This window comes from Mustela nigripes, chromosome 9, assembly GCF_022355385.1.
Source record: "Mustela nigripes isolate SB6536 chromosome 9, MUSNIG.SB6536, whole genome shotgun sequence".
NCBI lineage: Eukaryota > Metazoa > Chordata > Mammalia > Carnivora > Mustelidae > Mustela > Mustela nigripes.
This window is the reverse complement of record NC_081565.1, coordinates 87,781,410-87,801,526: the sequence shown is the minus strand read 5'-3', so window position 1 is coordinate 87,801,526 and position 20,117 is coordinate 87,781,410. Positions and strand designations below refer to the sequence as shown.

The 20,117-nt window shown below is 45.0% G+C and overlaps 1 protein-coding gene across 1 annotated transcript in view; it reads right to left on the bottom strand.

The window, feature by feature from the left end:
- The window catches only part of WNK2 (WNK lysine deficient protein kinase 2), a 155,336-nt gene that overhangs the window by 82,622 nt on the left and 52,597 nt on the right, over window positions 1-20,117 (bottom strand). The window contains exons 12-18 of the mRNA XM_059410148.1: window positions 19,295-19,588; window positions 18,766-18,815; window positions 17,822-17,990; window positions 17,619-17,735; window positions 17,212-17,382; window positions 16,923-16,968; window positions 16,294-16,413 (exon numbers count right to left, since the gene is read on the bottom strand). Coding sequence (XP_059266131.1) covers window positions 16,294-16,413; window positions 16,923-16,968; window positions 17,212-17,382; window positions 17,619-17,735; window positions 17,822-17,990; window positions 18,766-18,815; window positions 19,295-19,588 — 967 coding nt within the window. The remainder of the gene's footprint in view (window positions 1-16,293; window positions 16,414-16,922; window positions 16,969-17,211; window positions 17,383-17,618; window positions 17,736-17,821; window positions 17,991-18,765; window positions 18,816-19,294; window positions 19,589-20,117) is intronic.

The window sequence follows — 20,117 nt, the reverse complement described above, 5'->3', positions numbered from 1 at the left end:
TGTGAGAGGGTTTTTAATGAACTGATTTAGGTTTTTTTGAAATATTTATAGCACTTTTCAGATTTTCTGTATCTTATGTAAGTTTGGTAAGTTGTATTTCTCCAGGACATCATCCGTGTTTTGAAATGTACCGGCTTGCATTACACACAGTGTATTTTCCTCTTCTCAGGGTCAGACTGCAGTTACGTCCTGCTCATGCCCGAGACGGAGTACGCCTTTTCCACAGTCGGTCTCATCATGGGCAACCAATTTCATTAGACATGTGAAAGAGCCAGTCTCAAGCTTTGTTAACACTCTTTTGTATGTTTTAGATTTTATTAATCTGTGCTCTTGTCTGTTATATTTCCTCTTTATTTGATTTTTCGTTTTCTATCAGACACTGATTTTTAGCCTTTCCTTCTTTCTAATATATGCATTTCTGCAAAATTATAGCTTTAGCTGCATGCCCAGGTTTTAATATGTAATATTCTCATTTGCATGGTTTTCATGTCCTGACCATTCAGAGTATTTTCTTAATTTCCACTGTAATTTTTTCTTTGCTTCATGGAATATTTATAAGTGAATTTCATACACACACACACACACACACACACACACACACACACACACTTCTTAACTGGAAAATATAAAGAGACCTTTTAGGGATCTCTTGTTTTTGAATTCCAGTTTACATCCAAATGTAGTTGGAAAACATGCATTGAATGATTTGATCCTTTGGAATTTACTGAGATTTGCTTTGTGTCCTTCATATAGTTAATTTAGAAATACTCTATGTGGACTTAAAAACAAATGTGTACTCTCCAGCCACTGGCTGTTCTACATATAGACCAATAATGCTAATTCTATTGTTAAAATCCAATATATCCAAACTGATTTTTGTCGTCTTGTTCTAAAGGCTATAAAACTCACATAACAATTCCAGATCTATTTCTTCATTTGCTTCCGCTTTTGCTTTATATATGTTAAGGCTGTGTTATTAGAGACACACAAACATGGAATTATTCTGTCTTCCTGGAAAGCTGAACTCTTCTCCATTATGACTTTGCCTTAAAGCCTATTTTGTGTGATACAAAAAGATCTTTACTAGCTTTCTTTGGTATTCGCATGCCATGTTTTCCCCATTTCTTTACATTTAACTTTTTGCATTCTTTGATCTTAGTTTGTTATTGGTTTGTTCTCTTTTTTCATGTTGGGCAATCTTTGATATTTAGTCCATTTATATTTAATTATTGATCTATTTGGGTAAAAACTACCACCTTACCAATGATTTTCTATGTGTTGTGCATGGTCAACGTTACTTTTTCTCTCCTCCTTGTCTTTTGTTAAGAATTCTTCCCTACTACACCCCACCATGAGTGTATGAGTGATCTACTATTTTATAATTCCCACAGGGGCATTCTAGAGACAATACACATTCTTGATTTTAGCTCTTCCCAGACAATGCAAGAACCCAGGAGCCCTGTGAGTACAATTCTCCCCTCTAGTAAATACGCCTGTATTTTCATGTATTTTAACACGACAGATATGTTTCAACTCTCGGAAGACACTACGCTTTTCTACAGTCAGCATTCACTTAGATCTGCCCGTGTATCTATAATGCCATTACTTTTATGCCCTCCTGCATTTCTGACATTCCAACAGGGGTCACCGTTCTTTTGCCTAAAAATATCCCCTCCAGTATTTCTCCCGGTGACATGTATAGGTAGTGAACAGCTGCAGTCTCTATTCTGTCTTCCTGTCGGCAGGACCCTGCTGCCAGGCAGGGGGTCAAAGCTGGCACTTATTCCTTTATCGCACGAGGGTAGCAACATTTCTCGGTCTCCTGGCAGCCCTGTGTCTGCTGAGACAGGAGCCATCCAAATCACTGTTGCCCTTAGAGGCACCTGCTTTTTCCTCAAGCATTCTTTCAGTTCTGTTTGCCTCTGGTTTTCCTAACTTTCACCATAACATCCGTTAAGTATAATTGTTTCTCCTAATTTGGAGGACTTCTGGAATTTGTGGTTAATGCCTTGCAACTCTCCACATTATTTCCTCACAATGGACTCTGTCCCATTCTCTTCCTTTCTGGGGCACGGATTATATCACGTTTAGTTAGTTAGTTAGTTAGTTGTCAGAGAGAGAGAGCCTGCCGCTCTGCCTGCTTGTGCTTGCACGCTCTCTCTCTCTGACAACTAACTAACTAACTAACTAAATAAATAAATAAAATCTTTTAATAAATAAATAAATACTTTTTGAGTTACCTTTTAATTTGGTAATTCTCTCTCCAGGGGTGTACAAACCATCCAGTGGGTCTTGGTTTTAATTACTGTATCTTCTAGCTCTACAATTTCTGTTCAGTTAGGATTTTTTGTGCTTTATATTTTTTTAATATGCAAGCAAAACCATCACCACAGTCAACATGGCTCGTGAATGTTTGTAATCTCTCCCTCCACGCCTTTCCTGCCACATCCTCCCTCGCAGACAACTACTGATCTGCTTTCCCACCCTGTGGTCTGCATTTTCTGGTCTTTCATATGGGACCGTACAACATGCACTTCTGTCTGGCTTCTTTCATTTCAAATAACTATTTTGAAAATGACCCATACTGTAGTAAAGAGTTGATTTCTTTTTTATTACAGAATATTGTTATGCTGTACGGATAAACCACAATATGATTATCCGCACCTGCTGTTGGATACGTGCGCTGATTTGCGTTCTGGGCTATTACACATCAAGTTGTTATAAATATGTGTGAAGGTTCTCTTATGGACATCTGCTCTCATTTTTATTGAATGAGTACCTAGGAATGGAATGGCTAGATCACCAGTAAAACCATTTAGACCTGGACAATAATTTTGGGGAGATCTTCTTACTATAAATTCCATCTTTTTAATTGGTACAGGAGCATTCAGGTTAACTGTTCCACCCTGGATGAGTTTTAGCAGGCTGTGGTTTTTGTGGAATTAGCCCACTTCATTTAAGTCGTTAAATTCCTACGTGCAGGTCTGTTCACAGTAGTCCATGACTAGGACTCCTTGATGATGACTGTTTTATGCAGGGTCTCTGGTGATCTCTCTTTTATTCCTGAGAGAGCTACTCAGAGATTCATCATAAATAGAGATCTTCTTCAAAAAACGAGTTTTTTATTTCCTTGGTTTTTGTCTGTTGTTTTTTCCATTTTGAATTTCTACTTTTTAATCCTTTCATTCTGCTTGCTTTGGATTTCTTTTTTCCCAGTTTTTAAAAATTTCTTAAGATGGACGCTTGGACGACTGAATTGACACTTCTTTTCTCATCTAACCATGTAGTGCTGTAAGATTTCCTCTACTGCTTCAGCTGCGTTCCACAAATTTTCCTATGTTGCATTTTCATTCTTGTTCATTTCAAAATGTTTCTGATTTTCCTTGAGATTTCTTCTTTGACTTATAGATTTGTTTATCTATTGCTGAGAGAAGAGTGTTGAAGTCTCCAACTCTAATTGTAAGGTTTGTCTATGTCTCCTTTCAAAAGAAAGGAGCTCTTTGTTGAAGATCCATTGTTAAAGCTCCATTGATAGGTACCTTCATATTTAGAACTGTTGTGTCATCTTGATGAATTGACCCTTTTATGTTTTTCTTTAAACTGACATACAATATCCTGTTAGTTTCATATCATACTGATTCAATATTTTTTGTATCAAATGGCCCCTACAATAAGAATAGTTGCCACTTGTCACAATTCTTAAAATGTTACTGATTATATTCCCTATACTGTACTTAACATCCCTGTGACTTATTTATTTAAAACGGGAAGTCTGTACTCACTCATCGCTTCCCATACTTCACTCACCCCCAGCCCCTCCCTTCTCTGGTAAACAACTGCCTGTTTCCTTGATCTCTGAGTCTGTTTCTGTTTTGTTCATTTGTCCTTTTCGTTTTTGTTCATTTGTTTTCAGACTTCACATATAGGTAAAGTAATATGGAATTTGTCTCAGACTTACTTCACTTAACATAGTATCCTCTAGGTTCATCTATGTCGTTGCAAATCGCAAGCTTTCTCTCTCTTTTACGACTGAGTAATATTCTTATGTGTGTGTGCGTGTGCGTGTGTGTGCATCTCACGTCTCCTTGATCCATTCATCTACTGATGGACACTTAGGTCGCTTCCATAGCTTGTCTGTTGTGAACAATCCGGCAAGGACAACAGGAGTTCATGTATCTCTTCAAATCGGTGTTTTTATTTTCTTTAGAGAAATACCCAGAAATGGAATTGCTGGGACATATGGCAGTTCTAATTCTTAATTTGTTGAGGAACCTCCATACTGTTTCCTATAGTAGCTGTACCAATTTTTCCCACAAGCAGGGCACAAAGGTTCCCTTTTCTCCATATCCTCACCAACACTTATTTCTTGTCCTTTTTTATTCTAGTCATCCTGACAGGTGTGAGGCGGTATCTCCTTGTGGCTTTGATTTGTGGTTTCCTGGTGAGGAGTGATGTTGAGCATCTTTTCATGTGTCTGTTGGCCATCTGGATGTCTTCTTTGGATAAATGTCTGTTCAATTCCTCTGCCCATTTAATCAAGTTGTGTTTTTTATTTTAACTTGTGTAAGTTCTTTATATATTTTAGATATTAACCCCTTATCAGATATATGGTTTACAAATATCTCCTCCCAAAATGTTGCTTTTCATTTTCTTGATGGTTTCCTTTACTGTGCAAACGCTCTTTAGTTTGATGTAATCCCATTTGTTTATTTTGGTTTTTGTTGCCTTTGCCTAAGAAGGGTGGTCCAAAAAAATACTGTTAAGATCAATATCAAACAGCTTATGGTCTGTTTTCTTCTAGCTGCTTTTGGTTTCAAGTCTTTGATCCATTTTGAATGTATTTTTGTATATGAGTAAGATAATGGCCCAGTTTAATTCTTTTGCGTGGAGCTGTCCAATTTTCCCAAAACCATTTATTGAAGTGATGGTCCCCCCCCCCCCACTGTATATTCTTGCCTCCTTTGCCATAGAATTGACCACATGTGCATGGGTTTATTTCTGGGCTTTCCAGTCTATTCCATTGATCTGTCTCTGTTTTCATGCCAGTACCACACTTCTTTTTTTATTATTACTATGGCTTTTTAAAGATTTTATTTATTTATTTGAGACAGAGAGAGAGAGAGCACAGGCAGGGAGGAGGGTCAGAGGGAGAGGGAGAAGTGGCCTCCACACAAAGCAGGGAGCCCCACATGGGGCTCCATCCCAGGACCCCAAGATCATGACCTGAGCCAAAGGAAGACACAACTGATTGAGCCATGTGGGCACCCCTGATTACTATGGCTTTGTAATATAGTTTGAAATCAGAGAGCATGATACCTCTACCTTTGTTCTTTCCTCTCTGGGGTCTTTTGGCTATCTAGGTTCTTTTGTAGTTCGGCACAAATTTTAGGACTCTCTGTTCTAGTTTTATGAAAAATGCTGTTGGTATTTTGATGAGGATTACATCGACTCTGTAGATTGCTTTGGGTAGCATGGACATTTTAACAATATTTATTCTTCCAATCCATAAACAAGGTATATCTATTTATTCTAATTGTCAACTTCTTTTATCAATGTCATAGTTTTCAGAGTACACGTCTTTCCCTTTCTTGGTTAAATTTATTCCTAGGTATTTCATTCTTCTTGATGCAACTGTAAATGGGATCATTTCCTCACTAATAATTCACTGTTAATGTACAGAAATGCAACAGAATCGTCTATGTCAATTTTGTATCCTGAAACTTTACTGAACTCACTTACAGGCATAACTTGGAGGTACTGTGGGCTATTTCAGACTACTGCAATAAATGAGTATTGCAATAAAGAGAGTCAGAAGATTTTTTAGTTTTCCAATGCATATAAAAGTTGTTTACACTACAGTCTGTTCAGTGTGCAATAACAATATATTTTTCATTTATTTTTTTAAAAAGGAGTATATATACCTTAACTTAAAAATATTTTATTTCTGGGGTGTGTGAGTGGCTCAGTCAGTTAAGTGTCTCTTGATTTCAGCTCTGGTCATGATCTCAGGGTCATGAAATTGAGCCCTGAGCTGGACTTTGCACTGGGTGCGGAGCCTCCCTTAAGATTCTCTCTCACCCTCTCTGTGCCAACGTCCCTGCCACGGAATCGCTTTCTCAAATAAAATACCTTATTTCTAAAAAATGCTAACCATTATCTGACCTTTCACTGAATCAAAATTATTCTTCCGGTCTTGCCTTGATGATGATGGCCGCTGCCTGATCAGGGTGATGGTGCTGAAAATTGGGGTGGTTGTGGCATTTTCTTAAAATAAGACAATGAAGTTTGCCACACCGACTCCTCCTTTCAGGAAAAATTTCTCTGTAGCATGCGGTGCTGTTTGACACCACTAAACTTCTTTCACAATTGGAATCAATCCTCTCAAATGCTGCCACTGCCTTATCAACTAAGTTTATATAAAAGTCTAAGTCCTGGGGCATCTGTGTGGCTCAGTGGGTTAAAGCCTCTGCTTTCGGCTCAGGTCATGATCCCAGGGTCCTGAGATCGAGTCCCACCTTGGGCTCTCTGCTTGGTGGGGAGCCTGCTTTTTTCCCTCTCTCTGCCTGCCTCTCTGCCTACTTGCGATCTGTCTCTCTGTCAAATAAATAAATAAAATCTTTAAAAAATAAAAATAAAATAAAATTCTAAGTCCTTTGTTGTCATTTCAACAGTCTTCATGGCATCTTCACCAGGTGTGAAGAAACCACTTTCTTTTCTTTGCGTATCCATAGAAAGTAACTCCTCATCCATTCAAGTTTTATTGTGAGAATGCCGTAATCCAAATACAATAATAATGAACACCTTTGAAATATTGCAAAATTACCAAAACATGATAGAGACACTACGTGAGCAATTATCATTAGAAACATGGCACCAAAAGACTTCCTTGACACAGGATTGCCATAGGCTTTCAGTCTGCAAAGGAATACAGCACCTGTGAAATGCAGTAAAGCACACAAGAAGATGAGGTGTGCTAGCATTAGTTGTAATCCGTTTTTTTTGCTGGAGTCTTTACAGTTTTCTACATATGGCCTCAAGACATCTGCATATAGTGATTCTTCTACTTTTTCCTTTCTAATTTGGGTGGCTTTTATTTCTTTTTCTTGCCTAATTGCTGTGACTATGACTTCTAATACTATGTTAAATAGAAGTGATGAGAGTGGACATCCTTGTCTTGTTCTTGATCTTAGATAAAAAGCTTTCACCTCTTCACCACTGAGTATGACATTACCTGAGGGTTTGCCATATGTGCCCTTGAATCTGTTGAGGTACAATTCTTCTATACCCACTTTGTTTAGAGGTTTTATCATAAATGGATGCTGAATTGTGTCAAATGGTTTTTCCTCATCTACTGATAAGATTATCATTTCTTTTGTTAACGGAGCATAGCTGTGGAGCCATTCTCATCTCCCTGGAATGAATCCTACTTGATTGTGGTGAATGGTTCTTATAATGTATTGCCGAATTCAGTTTGCTGTATGTGCATCAAAGGTATCGGTTTGTAATCTGTCTGTTTTCTTTGTCTGGTGCAGGCCTCACAGGAAGAGTCTGAAGACATTCGTTCAACTTTATGGAATAGTTTAAAAAGGAGAGGTACTAACTTTTTATTTATTTTTTTTTTTTTTAAAGATTTTATTTATTTATTTGACAGAGAGAAATCACAAGTAGATGGAGAGGCAGGCAGAGAGAGAGAGAGAGAAGCAGGCTCCCCGCTGAGCAGAGAGCCCAATGCGGGACTCGATCCCAGGACTCTGAGATCATGACCTGAGCCGAAGGCAGCGGCTTAACCCACTGAGCCACCCGGTACTAACTTTTTAAAAAATGTTTGGTAGAATTCAAGATGGAAAGATGCAGTGGCGTAGGAGGACTCGAGGCTCACCTAATCCCATAAATGTAACTAGTTATGAGATCATCCTAAATACCCCAGAAATCTATCCAAAGACTGGCAGAACAAACTTCACAATTAAAGGTAGAGAAGAGGCCACATGAAGAGGTAGGACGCACAGACACGGGACTCAGGAGAGAAATGGACAGTGGCTGCAGTGGCAGGAAAGGAGCCGTGGTCGCGCAGATGGCGGAGACAGACCAGCACAAGTGAGAGTGCACGAGGGAAACAAAGTCCCATAGCAACCGGCTTGGAACGTGAGAGGAGCAAAATGTCATGAGTTCTTGCAACCAGCAGGGGTTAAAGCCCATTGTTTTAAAAGTCAGTGGGCTTGGCTGGAATAGAGCCCAGAGGGTGCTAAGCTGCTCTCACAGAGAAGGCAGGCAGACTACCCTCAGACAGTGTGGAAACAGGGATCTGAACAGTGGGGAGGGTGTGTGCTGATCTCAGAGCACATCCCAAATAGGCATCATTCACGGAGAGACCATTCTAGGAACAAAGGAACTCTCTGGCGCCGTTTGCCATCCCCGCCGCTCACAGAAGCACGGAGCCACCTGCAGGAACCAGTGGCCCGTCACTACCTCGCTTGCTCACACCAAGCCCCACTCTCGACCACTCATGAGAAAAAATGCACTTCCTAGTTACACCTGTCTCAGTCCCCCTACAGTGGACTCCCTCCCCCAGAAGACTGGCCCAATCCCTGCCCACACCGTATCTCCCAACTTGGGAGTTCTGCAGGGCCTCTTCCAGCAATAGTGGTGGCACGTGTCCTTTCACAAGCAGACAAGAGCACGTCTAATTAAAACACTCCACTTTCAGGCCAGGGACCAAACACTGCCCACAGCAGACAAAGAGAACCTCTGAAGTTGACTGGCCTGAAAAATCAAGCAGCCAGGACACAACAGCACAGCCCATACAACATACACAGGAGATACTCCCTGAGGTGCCAGACCCTGGGGAAGAGAGGACATCGCACTGCAGTGCACTACAGGACCTCTTCTTCATAAAGCCATTATCCTCAAGAAGAGGAGACATGGCTGACTTGCCTAACACACAGAAAGAGGCACACAGATGTAGACAAAATAATAAGACAGAGGAATTTACCCCAAATCAAAGAACAGGACAAGACCACAGATGGAGACATAAGAAAACAGATATGAGTAACATGCTTGAGGGAGTATTTAAAGCAGTGATCATAAGGTTACTCAATGGACTTGAGAAAAGAATAGAGGACATGACTGAGATCCTCAACAGATATAACAAATAACACAGGAGATAAAAGGGTTCCATAAACAAAAACATATGAGAAACATACTTGATGGAATGAATAGCAGGCTGGAAGAAACAGAATGAATTAATGACCTAGAAGACAAAATAATGAAAAGTAATCAAGCTGAACAAAGGAGAGAAAAAAGAATTATGGAAAACGAGAACAGACTTACGGAATTCAGTGACTCCAACAAACGTTAAGAACATTTGTATTATATGAATCTCACAAGAGGAAGGGCCTCTTCCTGTGGGGGGGGCACAAACTTATTTGAAAAAGTAATAGTTGAAAACTTCCCTAATCTGGGGAAGGAAACAGACATCCACATCCAGGAGGCAAGAAGAACTCACATCAAAATCAACAAGAACAGATCCACACCAAGACATATTGTAATTAAAATGGCAAAACCTAGTGATAAAGAAAAAATATTAAAAGCAGTGAGACAAAGAAGACAGTTATAGACAAGGCTATCAGGGGATTTTTCAGCAGAAACTTTGCAAGCCAGAATGGAGTGACATGATATATTCAAAGTACTACATGGGGAAAATCTGCAACCAAGAATACTCTAAGGGCGCCTGGGTGGCTCAGCTGTTAAACATCTGCCTTTGGCTCAGGTCGTGATCTCAGTGTCCTGAGATCAAGCCTGCGTTGGGCTCCCTGCTCAACTGGAAGCCTGCTTCTCCCTCTCCCCCCTCCCCCTGCTTGTATTCCCTTCCTCGCTGTCTCTCTCTCTCTCTGTGTCAAATAAATAAATAAAATCTTAAAAAAAAAATACTCTATCTGGCAAGGTTATCATTCATAACAAAGGAAGAGATAAAAAGCCTCCCAAACAAAAGCTAAAGGAATTCATGACCACTAAGCCAGCCCTGCAAGAAATTTTAAAGGAAAATCTTTAAGTAGAAAGAAGACCAAGAGTGAGAGTATTAAGGCAGGAAACACAGAAGCAGTAAATATGAGTATTTCTGTAAAAATGCAGTCAAGGAACTCATAAAATGGAAGGATGTAGAGTATGACACCATATATCTAAAATGTGGAGAGGAGAGTAAAGAATAGGCCCAAACTTAAATGATCATTGACAATCCAGACTGCTGTAGGCAGAAGATATTACATGCAAACCTAATGGTAACCCTATGTAAAAAATGACTAATAAATATGCCAAGCATAGAAAGAAATACAAATATATCACTAAGGAAACCAGCAAACCACAAAAGAAAAAAAGACAAAGGATCAGAGAAAATCTTCAGAAATGACAAAACAATAAAATGGCAATGAATATATATCAATAGTTACTTTGAATGTAAAAGGACTAAACGCTCCAATCAAAAGACAAGAGGTGACAGAATGGATAAAAACAAAAAACAAAAAAAACAAAAAGTGACAAGACCCAGCTATATATCCTGCCTACAAAAGACTCATTTCAGACCTAAAGACACCTGCAGATTGAAAATGAGGGGATGGAGAAACATTTATCCTGTTAATAATGGATGTTAAAAGCAAGCTGGAACATCAGTACTTACCTTGAACAAGATAGACTTTAAAACAAAGACTGCAACAAGAAACAAAGAGGTATGCTATATAATAACAAAGACACTCCAACAAGAAACGACAATTGTAAATATTTATGCATCCATCATGGAGCACCCAAACACAGAGAAAAGTTAAAAGCAAACATAAAGGAACTCATTGCTAATAACACAATAACAGTAGGGGACTTCAACACCCCACTTATATCAGTGGACAGATCATCAAAACAAAAGAATCAACAAGGTAAACATTGGCTTTGAGTGACATACTGGATAAGATGAACATAACAGATGCACAGAGAATATTCCATCCTAGAACAGAATACACATTCAAGTGAAAATGGAACATTCTCCAGAATATATCACATATTAGGCCACAAAACAAGCCTCAACAAATTCAGAAAGATCAAAGTCATACCATGCACCTTTTCCAACCACAATACTATGAAACTAGAAGTCGACCACAAGGGAAAAAAACACAACAAAACACAAAAACAGAAAGACCACAAACACGTGGAGGTTAAATTACATGCTATGACGCAATGAATGGGTCAACCAAGAAATAAAAGAAGAAATTTTAAGGTGGATAAAAACAAATGAAAATGGAAACAACACTTCAAAACCTTAGGGATGTCGCAAAAGTGGTTCCAAGAGGGAAGTATATAGCAATACAGGCTGACCTCAGGAAAGAAATTCTTAAACTATCTAACCATATACCTAAAGGAGCTAGAAGAAAAAACCTAAAACCAGCAAAAGGGAGGAAATAATAACAATTAGAGCAGAAATAAATGATACAGAAACTAAAAAATAGAACAGATCAATGAAACAAGTATCTGTTCTTTGAAAAAAAAATCAAAATTGATAAACCTGTAGCCAATCTAATCAAGAAAAAAAGGATTCAAATAAATAAACCCCAAATGAGAGAAGAGTAGTAACAACCAACACCACAGAAAAAAACAAGTATAAAAGAATATCATGAAAAACTGTATGTCAACAAATTAGACAACCTAGAAGAAATGGATACATTCCTAGAAAAATAACCTTCCACAACTGACTCAGGAAGAAACAGAAAATTTTAACAGACAGATTACCAGCAAAGAATTTCAATCAGTAATCAAAAAATTCCCAAAAAACAGAAGTCCCAACAACAAAAGCCCAGGACCAGGTAGTTGCACAGGTGAATTTTACCAAACATTTAAAAAGAGTTGATACCTATTCTTCTCAAACTATTTTAAAAACTAGAAGAGGAAGGGAAACTTCCATATTCATTCCATGAGGCAGCATTATCCTGATACCAAAGCCAGAAAAAGACACTAAAAAAAAACAAAAAACAAACAAAAAAAACTATTGGCCAGTATCCCTGATGAACACAGATCCAAAAATCTTCAACCAAATATTAGCAAACTGAATCCAACAGTACATTTAAAAAAAAAAAAAAATCATTCACTATGAACAAGTGGGATTTATTTCTGGGCTGCAAGTTGGTTCGATATTGGGAAATCAATCTACATGATACATCACATATCAGTAAGAGAAAGAGTAGGAACCATATGATTATTTCAGTAGATGCAGAAAAAGCACGAGACTCAGCACTACATCCAGTCATCATAAAAACCTTCAACAAAATAAAGTTTGGAAGGAACATACCTCAACATAATAAAGGCCATATATGAAAAATCTACAGTCTGGGCACCTGGATGTTTCAGTTGGTTAAGCGTCCACCTCCTGGTTTACCTGAGCTCCTGAACCTAGCTCAGGTTATGATCTCAGGGACATGAGATTGAGCCCTACCTCGGACTCTACAGTCAGCAGGGAATCTGCTTGAGATTCTCTCTCTCTCTCTCTCTTTCTCCCTGCCCCCCACCCCTCTCTAAAATAAAGAAATAAATCTTTTTTAAAAAGGAAAAGAAAAATCTACAGCCAACATCATCCTCAACAGAAAAAAACTGAAAGCCTTTCCCCTAAGGTCAGGAATAAAGTAAGGATCTCCAATGTCACCACTTTTATTCAGCACAGTAACAGAAATCCTAACCATAGCAATCAGACAAGAAAAGGGAATAAAATGTATCCAAATCAGCAAGTCTTTCCACAGTCTACTTAGAGTCAGTATTTTACCACTTCAGTCGGAATGTAGAAATACTTTCAACTTCGAAGGCACTTCACCCTCTCCTACCATAGTTTCTTTATTCTGTTTACATACATTAAAAGCTCCGTCAGACAATATTATAATTTTTTGTTACCAGCATCAATCCTGTTTTGAAGAACTCAAGAAGAGAAGTCTATCACTGTCATCTAGATATTTACCATTTCTGTTCTTCTTCCTGCAGTCCTTGTGTTCCAAGTGTCTCTTCTGCTATTATTTCCCTTCTGTCTGAAGATCTTTACCAATTCTTTTAGGGCACAAATTCTACAAATTATAGAACAAATTCTGTTTTTGTTAACCTAGGAATTTTTCTTCAGATTCATTCCTGAGGAATATTTTCTCTGAAAACAGATTTCTGAGTTGATAGGTTTTTTTCCTTCAATGCTTCAGAAATGCTGTGCCACTTGCTTCTGGACTACATGGTTTCTGGTGAGAAATCTGCAGTCATTTAACCACTGTTTCCCTCCAGGCCTTGCATCCTTTTCCTCTGGCTGCTTTCACCACTTTTTATCTTTATTTCTCAGCAGTTTATTGATGTGTCCAGGTATGGATTTTTGGGGGTTTGTACCTTTTAAGGATTCATTCCACTCCTTCAATCTACAGGTTTGTCTTTTACCAAACTTGGGAAGTTTTCCATATTATTTCCTCATATTTTTTCAGCATTGCACTCTTTCTCTTCTGCTTCTGGGTCTGTTGACACAAATGTTAGATCTCCATGGCTATTCCACAGGCCGTGAAGCTCTGTTCATTTTTTTCTAAGTTCTGATTTGTTCAGGTATCTTAGTTTTCAGTTTTCAAGTTTCCATGTCTCTCCTCTTTGTATCCCACATCTTCACAGGTACTTTCCACCTTACATTTGTTTTAACAATGTTTGTAACTGCTTGCTGAGGCATATTTACAATAGTTTCTTTAAATTCTTTGTGGGATCATCCCAACATCTATTTTATCTTGCTATTGCCAAGTGTTGGGTGTATTTTTCCAATGCAAGTTGGCATTTTTATAGTTTCTCATTTGATAAGTATTTGGATTGCACTGGTTAGATCAGATTGGATTGGATTTTAAATATTATGAGACACTCAGTCTCTTTATATCCTGTGGTGATTGGCTAATATTGTTCCTTTAGCAAGTAGCTGACCTACTTGGGTTTAGGCTGCGAGTTACAACTCATCTTCTGTGGCTATAGCGTCAGTTTGGTTTTCAGTGCCTGTGCTGTTCTAATCCGACCTGAAATGTGTGTAGCTCTCGGGCCAGTCTAGCCATCAACTCAGTTCTCAGCTTATTATATGCTAATTAGAATCAAATCCATACATACACAGGTCAGGGGTGAACCCAGGAGTTCATCAACAACTTTATGGGGTTACTTTCCCAAGCTCCTCCTTTTTCATGATCTCCCTGACCCGTGGGACTCCCCTTTCCAACTCCCTAGAGAGAACCATCCACTTCCACAACTGAGCAGAGCCAAGTGGCTGAACAGAAAGGGAAAAAAAGCAATGGATTTTGGTTCTGTACCCTTTGAGCCCTGGCTCCACCCAGCAGAGAGAAGGGCTCTCCCCTATCACTGTGTTGGCGCCTGTTCCTGCTGCTACCGCCCAGAACTGTCTGAGGGCTTGGGCACAAGCGAAGGGACAAAGAAAACAGCGAGGGACCTAAGCTCCGAGCTTCAGGAGCTCCTTCTTCTTCCTGCTCTGCCAGCCGAAACTAGCAGACGTCTCCTGGAGCTTCCCTGTCTCACCCAGCACTCACTCCCAGGCTTCACGCTGCCCTGACCTCGGGCCAGGAGGCACCGAAGTTGGAAATGCTAAGCTCACCACTAGCCCAGGAATCCCTGGCATTCTGGCACACTTCCCCATCCTCCTGTTGCTACTTACTTCCCATGTCTCAGAGAGCTGAGCCCTGCCCGGGGCCCGGCGCATAGCTAGGCTCAGTAAGTGAAGGGCTGGTGTGCTGTGCACACTCTGTCTTGCCCAGAACCAGGATTCTCAGCCTAGTTATTTTTTATTACGAGTCAAATAGTGTGTTCATAAAGCTGTACAACTGTGAGGTCCAGAGTGGTGCTGTCTTCCTGCAGGAAGGACCGGAGTGCTCCTGCCTGGGCACACAGAAGCCGCCCTAAGATCACCCCAAAGCAGGCATCTCTCTGCCTGTCCTGTCACTCTGCCAGCAGGACTCCGCCCCTTTTCTCTGGGCTGTTGAACTGCAGAAGCTTCAGTGCTCAGCCTCTCAGTCACCCTACAGGAACGGGAGCTGCCCCCAGGGGAACCGAACTAGCATCGGGCTCCCTGGTCTCCATCCCACCCTGGGCCCCGGCCTGATCTGCACGGTCTTGAGACGCTCAAATACCTTCAAGCCGACGATCTTTATAATTCATCCCGCTTCTCTGGTCACCCTCAGTGAATGAGGGTGAACAGATCTGCCATCCTTGGAAGTAGCTAACTCCCCACCCACGCCTTTTTTTTTTTTTTTTTTTTTAAATAAACAGATTCCCAAAAGTTTCTTGAGATCAGTGCACAGAAGAAGGAACTAGGGCTTACCTTGGGCACGTCCCGTGAATCCCTGCCACACACCGAAAATCAGCTTTATGTCTAGAAGGGTCTTTCTCCCCTCAGTTAACCATGTGGGTATGCATTAAAGTCAAGACGTAGCAGTTGAGTGCGCTCTTACTGCAAACGGAGCCTCTGCAGATGATGCTGCTGCCCCCCTGATCCTTCACCCAGGTTGGACCTGACCCTTCATCTGAGGTCACCAGACCTGTTCTTGGCTCCGCTGGGATTTTCTTACTAGGATGACCCTTTCCCCATAGGAAAAACCTCTAAAAGCATGACGGCAGTCATGGGAAACACACAATACAAAACGAAAAATGATTCACAAATATTTTTCACAAATGTGCCACAAAGTTAGGTCAAGTTACATAATTGGCAACTTTTTCCTGCCAGCTTACAGGGAATTAAACCCAGAATCTGTTCAAGCGACTATTTTCAGCCTCCCAAAGGACCAAAGAATCAGGATTTAAGCGACAGCCCCAAGGGCAAGCTTGCTAGCGTCTGTGCACATGGGGGCACATCATTATCGGGCGGATTTCCTCAGGGACCTTTTAAAATCAGAGTATTGGCACTGAAAGGGACTTTCCCACCCCACCCTCCAGAGCAAGTGGAGCCAGAAGGATCAGGTCGCTGCAGGTGGGTCACACAGTGGGAAGGAGTGAGATGTGGGAGCCACACGCCCACACCAGTGACAGCGAGGGCAAAGCTCTCCCAGCGCACACCTGAGCAGCCCGGGTGGGCCACCTGCACCAGGAAGGTAAGGACTGGCTCAAGCCGAGCACCACCCTGATGGGGCTCATCAGGTGGAAAACCAGGCTACGGATGCAGATGTGATGGGGTCCACAGGCTACTCTGGGCTGCAGGGTGACTGGGCCGGGGGCGCCAGCATCCCAAGTTACAGGGGAGAAAGGCTTGGAACTTCTAGCTGCTCCTACCTGGGCTGGCTTCTGGCTGCACGGAGCTCGGAGGAAGGGGAGGTGAGGATTCCGGGGCCTCTGCCGCTGGGTGCTCAGCCACGGGGCAGATGATAAACCACCTCTTCCCTGTGTGCAGGACTACGGAGCGGGACCAAAACAGCAGGAGAGACCAGTGAATTTCTCCCATGGCCAATGGAACCCCTCACCATCAGCACCAGACCTGTCTGGGGAACTCAAGTCAGTTGTGGGGGGTGGGGCATGTGCAGCCCACTCGGGCTATTGGCAGCCTGGGGCTCACACAACACCCCCCAAACATGGGGTGAGCTCCTGGGATGCCTGCAGTGCCGTCGGCGAAGGGGTGACGCCAGCCGGGACAACAGGAGGCAGCGGGGAGTCCCCGGCATGCTCGGCCCCACCAGCGCCAGACCCAGCCCCTCACAGCGGCCCTCCCCACGCCTGGGGAGATGCTCACCCCATAGTGCAGCAACCCCCGCCCCCCCCCCCAACTGTGTGACGGCCAGACCCCTTCACGACACGCGCAGCGGGGTCTGACGGAATGCCTACTAAGAGACACGGGAAGCATGGGGATGGAGATGCCTCCTCCAGAGTGGGTCTGGCGGGCAGGCGGGCCCGGAAGGCACACGTACCGTTCTGCTGATACACAGGGGCGTTTGCTTGGGACTGGCGGCTCTCCTGGTGGAGGCAAAGGGTCAAAAGTCAGCAGACCACGTGAAACAGGACGTGCTGCCAAACACACTGTGGCCTCACAACACCCGAGGGGCCTCTGAAGCTCAGACGTTTCCAACTGAACTGAAGGCGCTCACCCCCCAACCCCCCGGCCGCCTCACCTGACACTGTGTGACCCGCAGCCGCCTCCGGCAGGCCCGGGGCATCAGCCAGCCCTGACCCTTTTGGAACCCCACACCCGGGACTCACCTCCCCGGTACCCAGGCCGCAGGTGCTGAGATGCGGTGGGCTCATCCCCGGGTCGGAGCCACGGTCAATGTCTGTGTCCTCACTGAGCATGTCCTCTGCCTTGTCCATGACGTCTTTCATCTGTTCAATGAACGTCTCCCGCTCAGCCTGCAGGATGAAGTCGTGCTCCACCTGCAACAGCACAGGCAGTCCTGCTGGGGGACGCGCCACGGGCAGGGGCATGCGCCAGGTCGTCCCTGACGGGTCTGCCTCATGTGTGCTCCGCACTCAGCCCGAGGAAGCCCCAGCCGGGGGGGGGGGGCGGCTCTGCAGAGAGCCGGGGGCCAGGGGCCGGGGAAGGCCGGCAGTCGTGTGCCCCACGGCCAGGGGGAGATGGCCTTGCTGACCAGGAAGCCACCCAGCCTCACCATGTAGGTGGCGATCTCATCAGGTGCGTCCCCATCCAGGTCAAACTTGAATGTCACCATCTTGTGGTTGTGTGTCTCCAGCTGGCACTCCACCATCTTGTCACCCGTGTTGCACACCTACGGGACACTCAGGTGGTGAGACCAGGAGCAGGCCGCGTCCGGGGAGCCCTACGCCTGCGGGCCCTCCCTGCCGGGCCACTCACGTTCAGGATGGTCAGCCGGGGGCGGCTGGCTCTCTCCTGGCGGGAGCGCGCGCGCGTCGACCGGCGGTGATGTTTCCGGGCGGCCTTGCCTTCCAGCCTCCCCCCGCCGAACGCACCCTCACAGCTGTCACTCATCTCTCTGCCAGAGGTGACATCAGAACCTCCGTAGCTGTGTGAAAACCGAGAATGTGACAGCAACCTGCAGACTAGCCTCACGTGGGAAGCTTGGTTTTTCAGGAAACAGCCAGAAAACCTGGAGGGCCCGGAGCCAGCCCTGACCCCACCTTCAGGGCCCCATACCCCTGCTATTCTGTCTCGGGTGGCACTGGGGTCATGGGAACTCAAGCACTGTCTGACCTGGGACCTTTGGCCTGAATCCTGACCAGTGACCCAGGCCCCACAGGGTCGTAGCAAATGACAAAATCAGGAAAAATACTCCCCTGTGCCTCAGTTTCCCCATCTGTGTAACGGCAATGAAAGCTGGACAACCCCCTGGGACTACTGCAGGGTTGAGAAGGATTTGCACCGAATTTGGAGCCAGCGCACTGGGAAACAGCCATTTCCTACATCCGGTCCGTCCCCGGCTGACGTGTTCGGTGACCAGGAGAGGACAGGCGGCCACGGTGCTGGGGGTCTGCAGGGTTGGGCCATACTCTGCCCTGCTCTCCCAGCCTCCCCAGGCCCCCAGGCCTGCTGACTCTTTGTCCACTGCCTCTCCCTTCTAGAACATCCTGGTCACCACAAACAGGCACCAGGACTCAGGACACAGAGGGAGCACATGACAGCCAGACCCCAGGGGACCAAGTCAGGCTTGGAAATGCGTCTAGAGGGCCTGACTCATGAAGAGAAGATGGGTGGGGTCTGTGTGAGGTCGCAGTGGGTGGGCTGAGCGGACTGTGAGCCTGTGGCCACCTCCACTGTCCCCAGGGGCCAATAGCCATTACCTCTCACAGCTCTGCGGGGGGCCGGGCTGCTTGTCCTGGGAGGCCTGCTCCTGCAACAGAACCGTACATGGGACGACAGGTCACCACGGCACAGCAGCACCCAGCCTCCTGTCCCCCTCAGACAGCTGCTGTCCCCAGCCCAGAAAGCCAACCACACGAGGCAGGCATAAGGGTTTTTATCTCGTGCAGGTCCTAAAAGTCGAAATCCTCCCCTCTTCTTGGCCAGTATGCTACCCCACTTTGATCTTCCCCGTGGGGAGCACACAGGGCCAGGGACACTTGCCACAGGCCTTCCACGGCCCCCAAGGGAAGGCCCTGCAAATCCACGTGTAAACACCGTGGTCTCTAGCCAGATGCCTTCAAGGAAAGGTAATGTGTCCGACAGAAGAGAACAGTTAAAACAGCCGTCCCAGGGCACACACTTCTGCCTTCCTGAGTGCACGGTGGCTTTTAGAGCTGTGACGTCACCACACAGGGGGCCACTGGGGTCAGGTGTCAGGGGCTGAGCCCGGAGGGCAGGGGCACACACCTCTGGCGCTGGCTCCACCGTTAGCTGCACAGCTGGGCAGGGGCTGGCAATCCCGGGCCCGGAGGGCGGCGGTGGCTGGGTAGCAGGTGGCAGGAGTGGCGCGGTCTGGACGGGCAGGCTCTGAGGTGCCACCACCACTGCAGGGGCCAGAGAGCTGGGGAGCTGAGGCACCTCAGGGACAGCAGGCGGCAACACCTCCGGCAAAGGTGGGGAGAGGACGGCGGCCGGCGCAGGCGCCATGGGGACCTGGGCGGCGACCTCAGCAGCGTATGCAGGCGGGTGGCCAAGTAGGATCTGGAGGCACAGGGGACAGGGATGCAAGTCGGAGGGCCAGCCACGCCTGTGCCAAGGGTCCTGGACCAAGGCGGGCGAGCATACCGGCTGTCCCGCTCCAGTCCACCCCAGCCTGAGCGTGTAGCTACACGGACTCCGCAGAAACCCTCAGGTCCCTATTCGCATCCAAGCAAACCTAAAACCACGCTTCGTTAATGAACCCGTAGCTGAGGCCAGCTGGGGCTCTAGAGCCGGCATGTACCTAGCACCAAATACGGCTCTCCGCTGCCACCCGAGGGGCCTGACCCCCACGCTGCATCCTTTCCCAGCCCTGTCAGCCACGTAGGAGAGGGACCGGGACCGGGGACCGGCCATCCGTGGGCTGGCTCCTCACAGTCCCTTCTGTGAAAGCTCCTGGTGGGATGGTTGAGACAGGCGGCAGGCGGGTCCCCGCGTGGATGAGCGGGAGCCTCCATCCAGCCCCAGCTCCGGGACAAGGTCAGGAATGGGAAGGTCTGCTGTCGGCCCTGCTGGGGGGACGGCTCAGCAC